Source organism: Sphaeroforma arctica (assembly GCF_001186125.1).
Source record: "Sphaeroforma arctica JP610 unplaced genomic scaffold supercont1.617, whole genome shotgun sequence".
Taxonomy (NCBI): domain Eukaryota; class Ichthyosporea; order Ichthyophonida; genus Sphaeroforma; species Sphaeroforma arctica.
This window is the reverse complement of record NW_014039941.1, coordinates 37,179-47,286: the sequence shown is the minus strand read 5'-3', so window position 1 is coordinate 47,286 and position 10,108 is coordinate 37,179. Positions and strand designations below refer to the sequence as shown.

The following is a 10,108-nucleotide window of genomic DNA, read 5'->3' as shown; positions in this document are numbered from 1 at the left end:
ACTCTGATCATCAGATGGGGAAAGCTCATCAATGAGAGTCGCTCTTCTATCCGAGCTGAAAAATTGGAGTTGGTAAAGCGATTTGCTTCTGGAAAGATGAGTAGAGAAATCCTGGAGATACATGCCATACATATGAAGATGTGTCTGTAATTATATTGTTTCATGCCTTTTGTAAACAGAGTGGAATGCTACATGCAAAGCAGGGGGCACAACTGCGCATACAGGTCTTAGATTATTCCTTCTGTAGCATCCTCGCTGTAAACAGCACTACTCTGAATATCTAGTACAGACTTTGTCCTCGACGCCAATACAGCCTTTGAATACGCAGCAGTACAATAGGCATCATACAATTGAATATATCTGAATACGCAAACACCCAGGCAGGATATAACCGTCTTGCTGAAGACTCACCTATGAAAAATTTGCCAGCTGCTTCAGGTAATTTCGCACGCATATACGTAGCATGTAGAGGAAGAAAACAAACAGCTTGAACGGTGATAATACACGAGTGTCAGTTGGCCTACCTGGAACGAAGCTGCTAGTCGAACTTTATGACGACTGGTGTTCGTCTTCGTCATTTCCTTGTCGAGATTTTATCATATCGTCACCAAGTGTTGCTTTACTCCTTTTTACACAATCCGGATCCTATAGTTGTAAGCTGTCGCATCTCTCCATATAATCAATAGTGTCGAATAACAGCTCTACTAACACGAATTCCTTCTCGCCAAGGCATTTTTAGCATTCTTTACATGTATTTTTGAATATAGTTGGTTTGTGTGTGACAATCACTGTTTGCATCAATGTATTCACATGTATCTCACGTAGTGTACGGCGACAGGGCGCTTTCCTATTCTTGGATCGCGCACTAAAATGTCCACCCAAGCCAACTCTCGTTTTCTGCTATTTAAACCACAGGGTAGTAAAAAGCATCCACCATAACGCAATTTTTCACCACATACGTCATCGTCGTTTGTGCATATACATTGCACTCTCGCATGCTCGCCTTGTACAAATTTTTTAAGATTGCACGATCAGATTCCCAATGATGGGTAAGTTTTAGTAAAGCATCAGGGCCTGCGTGTATTCAATTACCTCTATTCACTAGATGATGAATTGGAAAGTACCATACATTAATATAAACATTACTGTGCTGAGTTTACACTACCAGTTTTCCTTATTAACATTAGGTTGTAATATTCTAACCAATCGTCGAGCACGAGCTTTATCACTCAACGGTAGTCTTATCTTACGAGAAGTTATAGTTAGACATGTCTGCAATTCACATATACATGTCTATCGGAGTACACCCTCCTTTCTAGTTGCGACCCTTGTACTTCTCATGCTATATGATCTAAGCTCACTTCTCATGCTATATGATCTAAGCTCATGCGCGCGTATATGTGTGTGTGAGTGTATTGATTGTGTATTTTGGTGTGTTTTGGTGTGTTTTGGTGAACAAAAGTGTAAAAGTAAAAATAATTTGATGAAAATGTGGTCATCAATTCTGAGTTCCGATGGTCTTAAAAATATGTTTTCTATTGTTTTATATTTTGTAAAAAGATATTTTTGCTTAAAAAAAAACAAAAATGAACAATTGTATGTAAATATGTAATATCAGGGCCTACGGCCTACGGCCCTACCCCGTACGGACGATAGTCCGTTTTCCAGAGCGGAATATTTATTTAAATATGATTATTTAGAGGTTATCCAATATCCACAAGGCCAGAAAATCACTCAAATATGTTCGGTACTCAAAATATGTAATATACAAGTTCTAATAAAATACCTACATTTCGAGTGATTTTGTAAATGTATCTTCCTACACTACTCTCTCTCCCCTAGTGGAGTACGAGAGTGTGTCCTGACCTGCAATGCACGTGTGGGATTCAACAATCAACAAAAAATTGTGTAACAAGGGGGCCATTATAACGAACAGCCGGAAGCGTCTAATCGTCCTTTTAGACCTTTTGTTAACGTAAGTGGAGTTATTTTGCTATGTAAATTGGGATAAAGTCATTTGAATTAAAGTACAGCGATCGTGAAGTATCGACATAGCGGCATCTAACTAACCGAATTTGAATCTCGCGTCATACAGACGGATCTCTCTAGACACGATGGCACCCAAGAAGTCCTCCAAGGGATTGGATTCGCTTAACCAGCGTCTCGGTCTTGTTATGAAGAGTGGAAAGTACACTCTAGGATACAAGTCAACCCTAAAGACTCTTCGATCCGTAAGTGTTCCTCACAGATTAATGTTAATAGAACTAATGATAAATTTCTGGCTTGCGTGCAATGTATAGGAGTCGTCGCGGAGGCACAAATGTGTTACTGAGATGCGACACTCGCCCATATTCATATTCTTTTGTGTCGCATGTGTTCCTCTACTTATCTGACAGGGAAAGTCCAAGCTGATCATCATTTCATCGAACTGCCCCGCTGTTCGCAAGAGTGAGATCGAGTACTACGCCATGTTGAGCAAGACCGGTATCCATCACTACCACGGAACCAACGTAAGTAGCTTGTCTCATTATTAATCTCAAACACTATCTGCGTTTGCGTTTCTAAAGTTAGCACTTGTAAGCTTATGTGTAGAGGGTTACATATATATACATGTTTTTTATACATCCATAAATGTATTATATATCAACATGTATATATATTTAATAACAGTATATTTTTTAGATATAGATGAATGTATGTATAAATATCATGTATAACTGCATCATATATATATATAACTGCATCATATATATATATATATATATATATATATATATATATATAGTATATGTATATGTATATATCATGCATATATATGTATGTATATTTATGTATACGCACATACACGTAAATAGAAAAATGCATGGATATATATATAGATGTATATATATATATGTGCGTGTATATATATATATATATATACATATAAATATATTAATATATATATATATATATATATATGCGTGTGTATATATACATACACACACACACATATATATATAGATGTATATGTATATGTGTGTATCTATATATATACACACACACACACACACATGTATATATGTATATGTATAGTACATATAAATATATAATATATATATCAAAAATATAAATATATATAGCACATCAATTATGTATATATGTATAATGCGTATATATACAATGAATATATTATACATATATATGTATACGTGTATATGTATAATACATATATATATGTAATGAATATATAATACATCAATATTATATATATATGTATATTTGTATTTATGTATATAATACATATATATATATATATATATATAATATATAATACATCAATAGTATACACATATACATATATAGATATACACATACATGTGCGTGCGTTTAGGAATATATAGTATTGCGTGTATGCATGTATGTATGTATGTTAATAAATATGCTGGTATGTAAATAAATATGCTGGTATGTATTCATGCAGGTATTATATATATATATTATACAAATATATATATGTATATATATCTTATATCTCTATGTATTTTTACATGTATATACATTTGCATGTATATATATTTACATGAATGTAATTTACATGTATATATATATATTCATATTTGTATACATACATACACATATGTCTGTATATGTGTTTGTATATGTATGTATATATATATATATATATGCGCTTTTTCTATTCTACACAAGCTGTGATTAGTTTTGGATAAACTATGAGAAGAATATGGATTGTTACTGATGATATACCATGCAGTTTCGCGACTATTTCGGCTGATATGCCTTGCCGGCTATGTTGATTTGCACCTTGGCTGTCTGAGTCAATCCATATTCGTTTCGTGTTTTTGTGTGCAAAGTACTCTCAATTTGATGATTTTTTTACGTTACGAACAGAATATTCGTTCTTCAGTTCAATTTGTAGTTCTCATTATATTCATTTATTTTACCTAACAGATCGATCTTGGAACTGCATGTGGTAAGTACTACCGCTGCTCTGTTCTTAGTATCACTGATGCTGGAGATTCTGATATCATCCGTTTCATGCCTGAGCAACAGTAAATATTAGACAGTTAGTGCCCGAGAAATAAATCGTGTTTTCTACCATCTTTTGGAGTACTTCAACCAATCGCTGTGTGGACATAGAAAGACTTGTTCATCTAATTGTAAATGAGTTGCGAGGGTCGTGTACACTTCTTAGCGATGCAATACAAAGAATTTTGGGTTTAAAGCGTCGGACTGTGATATTTAGTCCATTGTTTTAGTAGTGTGCTGTATGCTCATATATATTTTACTATGCATCGTAGTCTGCAAACTTTTGTATTTGATTGCTACACGTAAAGTTTAGAAGTAAATTTACCAGTTACTTTGTACACATTTCACTGATGCAAAACTTTTTGGGGTTGGAAGTATCAGACTGCAATGTGAGCCTAAAGTTGAGTAGTGTGCTGCTATCTGCTCGTGTATTTTTATTTCGCATTTTGTTCTGCGATATTTTAGTGGAATACTACACGTCAATTTACCTATCAATTTTATATAGAGTGGAATCGGTTTCAAACTGGGGAAGCAAGCTTCGCTTTTATTAGTTACATTGTAGGATAGGAAATCATCGTCTCAGTAGGGCGTAGAATGAATGAGGCTTTAATATCTCGGAAACTGCTTTAATTTAGCTAGATATAAAGTGCTGCTGAAAAAGTCGCACATTTTAGTTTGGCACGGGCGGCGCATCACAAGGGCAATAAATTTCACAAGATGGAAGAAAATTCATGAGCGTGGACTGTAGTTACTTGTCATGGTATGAACTCCCCCCACGGGTTGTTTTTGATCACCCAGTGCGCGAAACGATCCGAGGTGACTTAATTATAATGTGTGATCTGGAACAATAACTATGCTATTCGGTGGGACCGAAGGTATGTACAAGTCATGGTAGAAATGTATTCTATTGTTTATTACTAATCATATTCACACGACTTCCGCTTCTGTCGATCGTTCCTAAGTCTGCCACAGGCTCAAGGGGACATGACTTTTGTGCATATATTTCAAAACAATTTTAGATTGATAATACACTCAGAAGAGACAAGTCGGCAAAATGGGTTGCATCTCCCGGACTGAGATCTAAATGGACTTAACTACTAATCAAGCGTGCCATTCGCTTTATTTATTCAATGCTATTACGTTTATATCTAATTGTATTCCTGCTTGCTATACTTCACCTAGGACACTTTACACAACCAACAAATACGTGGACTATGCTTCATATTTTTGTTTCGCATCGCTACATCACGCGGTGACCACATATATGTATGATTGATGAAACGGCAGCAATATCCCTCTGACAAATAAATCCTAGAATGACAATGTATGCATACAGTCTCAACCCAACCAACAGCCTGCTTTTTTTTTCTGAGGCCATCGCACTTATCAATTGCGTAGTTCAAGCACCCTATGTCAAATATATTGCAAGCATGTGAAGACAGAATGTAGAAACTGCAAAAAAGCAGCTAGACGAGCACTATGTCTCATTGCTGTTCCATCAGCAAGCACTATATGCATATATTCATGTTACTTGTGTGGTACATCTATACTTCAAAGTTCAAACATGGGAATATTATTTCTCAAGATTGTGATATCGCGGGGTATTCTTGATAAAAATGTTATTCATATTTGAATAAAAAATTGAATAAATTTTCGTATCTCAGGAACAATTGGAAGTAAAGACAAAAATTAGCAACCATTCACCAATGGGAATAACACATGTTTCAAGCCAGCTTGACAACGAAAATAACTTGTTTGCTGTGATGCTTGATGAGCCGCAAACCGGTGGCGCGCTACGATTGAAAATTTAGAAATCGATTCCAAAGTTTCAGCTCGAATTGGCCATATACCGCGAGCTCGACAGTCTCATAGTCACTCTTCGTTTTTTGGATAGACATGAAATATCAAATCATGAGGGTTATACTTCTAGTTACTGCTATCGCAGCTCAGGCTCTAGCCACCAAGGTGCACCTCTTCCAGGGCGCTGGATGCACAGAGAAGCTCGAGTTGAGCCAAAGTGTATTGAACGACGCAAAGACGTGTTCTAAGATCTCTAACCCCACGCTTACAGTCACGGAGTGGGCCAATAACGAATACAACTACATCAAGCTGTCCGATCGTTCAGATGAAATAATTCTGTTCATTGACGAAGCTGCATGTGAAGCATACACAGCCGACAGCACTGTACCTGTACCATTCATCCGTGCCACCACTATGGACGAGTGCACGCCATGCTACAAATGTGGTAACATACAGTCTGTACAGTTTGATACAACCACTGAATCGAAGATGTCAGCCGCTGGTGCCACCGCGCCTTCGGTACTCGTTGCTGTTGCAGCGGCCGCCATCACCGCCCTGTTTGCCTAAATAATTGTAATTTAAGAGGGTCGACCTTCGCATCAAGCGTATTTGTATCTCCGTGAGCTCACAGATACGTCCCCGCGCCGCTTTAAGATTGTCTTCCAGTGTATACGTTTCTGGAAGCCGTCTTTATGTACATAGCAAATGTCGTCGTCTTCTTCAATTATCGGGCGTGCGGATTCTCTTTATAAATCAATATCGGATGTCGGGGATTTTTGGCCATTTCCGGGTATGATGAAGGCGCTTGCCGCATCGGTCAGCCTGGACGCTTAAAATATTTTCTTCAACGATGATATTTGTTATCAAATTGTCTGGATTAAGCACTTTTCTCTGTGCTAGAGTAGCCGAGAGTGGTCCAAAGACTGGACTGCTTTTCGTAGACTTAAAAAGAGACTCAACACTATTTCTATCAAGTTACATCAATTATTAGGATATACCATGGATTCACAGCCTGTCTTCCTGATTTCATCCCTATTGGATTCAATAAACTTGTTTCAACCTAACATGCGACAACTATTCTTTTGTGTCGACATCATCTGTGGAGCATGTCGACCTTGTGTGCACAGCTGCGACTACCTATTTTGGGTTCAACTTGAAGTGAATATTCTGTGTTGTAGTACGATAGAGGTTCTTTTTAGAGCTCTGTTGCTTCACGTTGCACAGCTTGTTTGTGTCCAGTATACTGCAAGTCCGACAAGATCCCCTGCATTTGATTCGTCATACAGGTTGATACCGACTTTGAACACTCATGGCAGAAATACGAAAGTTAATAAAAAGTGCTAAGAAAAGACGTCATACATGTTGGTGTACACTCTTTATAGTCTTGTGATTCAAAATATAGAAATATACTGAATCAGCGATGGTGCATGCTATTTTAGCATAACTTTTAAATTTATAATCTCGTTGCAGTGTATATGGCTCACCTTCTCTGTTCGTGCTCAGATTTGAATTCTCAAGGAAAGTAGGGAAATTAAGCCTTTTTATACAATAGATATTTTGCATTTATATGAAACACGTACTGGGAAGTCAGTGGTGTGCACCCCCATCACGGAGATGGCCAAAAGTTGTAGCGATGCACGGTCTTTGCCTTTAAAATCCTCCAACCAAAATATAAAGATGTAAGACGTGTCCTGTTCCAGCCCCTATCGATTTTCATATACAGTACAAGCACAACGGGACCCAGAAATGAATCAAAGTAATGCTAGAATACTAAAAGTGGCCTATTCAGCTGTGTGTAAATAAACGAAGCAGCTTGCGAACATTAGCATCGGTATGTGGTGTGAGCCGAACATACACACACGAGTAACAAGTCACAAGTCATAAGTCACAAGTCACGAGGGGACGCGGCAGTCTGCGATACTGCGTCATTTCGTAAACACCATATCACACCATCGATAATATTCATAACATTGATAACAATCGTAGTACCTTGTAAAATAAACGCATATGGTACAAACTAGTTGAATTTGGACGTTATCCGTCTGTTATTTTTTAATTATCCACCACTTGTTTCTTCTCAGCAACAATAGAGCGCAATTCTAAAAATATACCCTGATAAACTCAAAATTGAGGTCCCAAACTAAGTGAAAGGGAGCCTGGTGGAGGGCAGCAGCCAGGCCTGAGAGTGAGAGGGCTTAGGGCTGAGGCCTGAGGGCTCAGGGCTCAGGCCTCAGGGAAGTGGTACTGGGGGCACCGGGGCAGGGACCCAAGTCTCAGAGACCCGGGCAGTCAGACACCCAAATCCTAATCTCTCACTCTATAGTAGAGAGAGTAGAATAGGCCACTACACTCTACAGAACTAAGTCCAGAGAAGTCATATTTCACGATATGACAGATCTATACGAATGCGCCAGTCAGGTTTCGTTACTACGGGGTCGTCCAATACATTTTCAGGATTCATCAAGTTTTCAGTTATACAATAGCAGGACTGTGAGATTGTTTAGAACGGTTTCTGCAATGTCAAGCATACGACAGTTCCTGTTCAATTTGTTATATATGCTTTCAGTAGAGAAAACTTTAACTCACTCTCGACACCTGCAGACGTGAGATACATACCATCTTTTTATAAAGAAATCCTACATCATTTCCAAACCTCAAAATGAAGACTGGATTCGTATCAATGATTGTGGCCGCAAGCGCCATCGCAGTCTCTGCCACCAATACTGAGGCCCACTTCTACTTGCAAGACGACTGTAAGAATGAGGTGCAGATGACTAACCACGTACTAGCCGCTGGCGATTGTATTCAGGTGACCTCGGGCTCTGCATCTACATACAGTTATGTGCGAAAGAGTCACGTAGACAACGAAGCACTACTATTCGCAACTTTGAAGGAGTGCGAGTACTATCCAGAAGAGTTTGATCGCGACCTGGAAGTAGCGTTTATCAGATCCAACATAGATGCATCGTGTGTACCTTGCGTAGGCTGCCACAACGTCAAGTCTGTCCTTATGAAACGTACGGATGAGATCTCGGCCAAGGCTACCGACCCAGGAGCCGGCAACTCGAACAGCGCAACAACCGCTTCAGTGTCTGTGGCTTCAATGGCTGTGGTCGCAGTAGCGGCCGCTTTCTTGGCATAAGCGGGAGTCTCCAACTTTCTATGAATCTATTTGAAATAACTACAGATACAACACTTCCTCTAATACACCCACCTACAACAGCACGAGCACGCGCTTTGTAAATCGGTCATGAAGTACTAAATGCTTTCGTTGCACAGCGTTTGGAAAATGTGGATGGCATGGTTTTCGCCGATCTTGGAAAGTTGGCCCCGAGAAGCAGCTTGTAAGTACTATATATCACCAGCATGCGTGGAGTAGAGATGAAGCAAGAAAGACGAAAGTGCTGGATTAGGTGATACAAGGGAGGGGTGGGACATATACCTTGTGGTAAGCGGTTTCATTATCGAGTGTTCATTGGAACACAGTTGGCGACTGAATACATGTCTTTTACGGCACGGGAAGCTGTGAAAAGTACTTTGCAGGTATGTGCATGAGGACTTAGATCACTTTCGGTGCTTATAAGAGCGGTTAAACAGATTACCACTTGACTTCCTGCTTCTCAAAGGACTATCGACTGCTTAGCTTTTGCTGATGGATGCTTGTGCTCAAAACCTGAAGGCACATTGATGGACTTTGTGCGCAGAACCTCGACAAGAGATTCTGAACTGAACGCAAGACAGATGTTTATTAATTACAACTAATGAATAAAATTACATAAAACCAAAAGAGTACTAAACAAAATGCGACGCAAACACACTTGGGTTGGGGTTGAGGGGGTTCATTTTTTATTGTATCCGAGCTGCATTCGAATCCGCTCGTCCATTGAGACATCTCAAGTAGGTTTGAACAATAGTCAGTATAAACACTGAAAATATATTTGTATGACTGTCTGATGCTTGCTCTTCTAGAGAATTTACTTGAAGAATAGTGTTCAGTCGCGAATGCATCAAAAGACAGCCATATAACTTGCGGAAAATTGCCGCTGGTCCAAAAGCGACAAGTTCCACAAAAATGGACATACATACAAATCTTTTATATACATAAATACTCTAAAACCAGCACACACAAGCATGTATATAAATGTATCTATGTGTGCATATGTAGTGCGTATGTGTATGTGCGACAGATGGATAGATAGATAAACACACACACACACACACACACAGAACATATACACACACACATATAAATATATATACATACATATACATACATATA

General features: G+C 38.6%; 3 protein-coding genes across 3 annotated transcripts; all 3 read left to right on the top strand.

Moving 5' to 3' along the window:
* The first annotated feature begins 1,804 nt into the window (after nucleotides 1-1,804).
* Nucleotides 1,805-4,145, top strand: SARC_07644 (hypothetical protein). The gene is made up of 4 exons (XM_014298416.1): nucleotides 1,805-1,975; nucleotides 2,096-2,231; nucleotides 2,397-2,510; nucleotides 3,952-4,145. The coding sequence occupies exons 1-4, from the start codon at nucleotides 1,872-1,874 to the stop codon at nucleotides 4,054-4,056; spliced, it is 459 nt and encodes a 152-aa protein (XP_014153891.1). The 5' UTR covers nucleotides 1,805-1,871; the 3' UTR covers nucleotides 4,057-4,145.
* A 1,751-nt stretch (nucleotides 4,146-5,896) lies between these two features.
* SARC_07643 (hypothetical protein) lies at nucleotides 5,897-7,181 on the top strand. Its single transcript, XM_014298415.1, has one exon. The coding sequence runs from the start codon at nucleotides 5,926-5,928 to the stop codon at nucleotides 6,394-6,396; it is 471 nt and encodes a 156-aa protein (XP_014153890.1). The 5' UTR covers nucleotides 5,897-5,925; the 3' UTR covers nucleotides 6,397-7,181.
* Nucleotides 7,182-8,421: 1,240 nt separating this feature from the next.
* Nucleotides 8,422-9,634, top strand: SARC_07642 (hypothetical protein). The gene has a single exon (XM_014298414.1). The coding sequence runs from the start codon at nucleotides 8,489-8,491 to the stop codon at nucleotides 8,969-8,971; it is 483 nt and encodes a 160-aa protein (XP_014153889.1). The 5' UTR covers nucleotides 8,422-8,488; the 3' UTR covers nucleotides 8,972-9,634.
* The last annotated feature ends 474 nt before the right edge of the window (nucleotides 9,635-10,108 follow it).

What these genes read in the sequence shown, in the direction of transcription:
- SARC_07644 (XM_014298416.1), top strand. Translation starts at nt 1,872, where the DNA reads ATGCACGTGTGGGATTCAACAATCAACAAAAAATTGTGTAACAAGGGG. An exon ending in CTTTTAGACCTTTTGTTAAC is followed by an intron (nt 1,976 to 2,095) that starts GTAAGTGGAGTT and finishes CGCGTCATACAG; the next exon opens with ACGGATCTCTCTAGACACGA. An exon ending in CCCTAAAGACTCTTCGATCC is followed by an intron (nt 2,232 to 2,396) that starts GTAAGTGTTCCT and finishes CTTATCTGACAG; the next exon opens with GGAAAGTCCAAGCTGATCAT.
- SARC_07643 (XM_014298415.1), top strand. Translation starts at nt 5,926, where the DNA reads ATGAAATATCAAATCATGAGGGTTATACTTCTAGTTACTGCTATCGCA.
- SARC_07642 (XM_014298414.1), top strand. Translation starts at nt 8,489, where the DNA reads ATGAAGACTGGATTCGTATCAATGATTGTGGCCGCAAGCGCCATCGCA.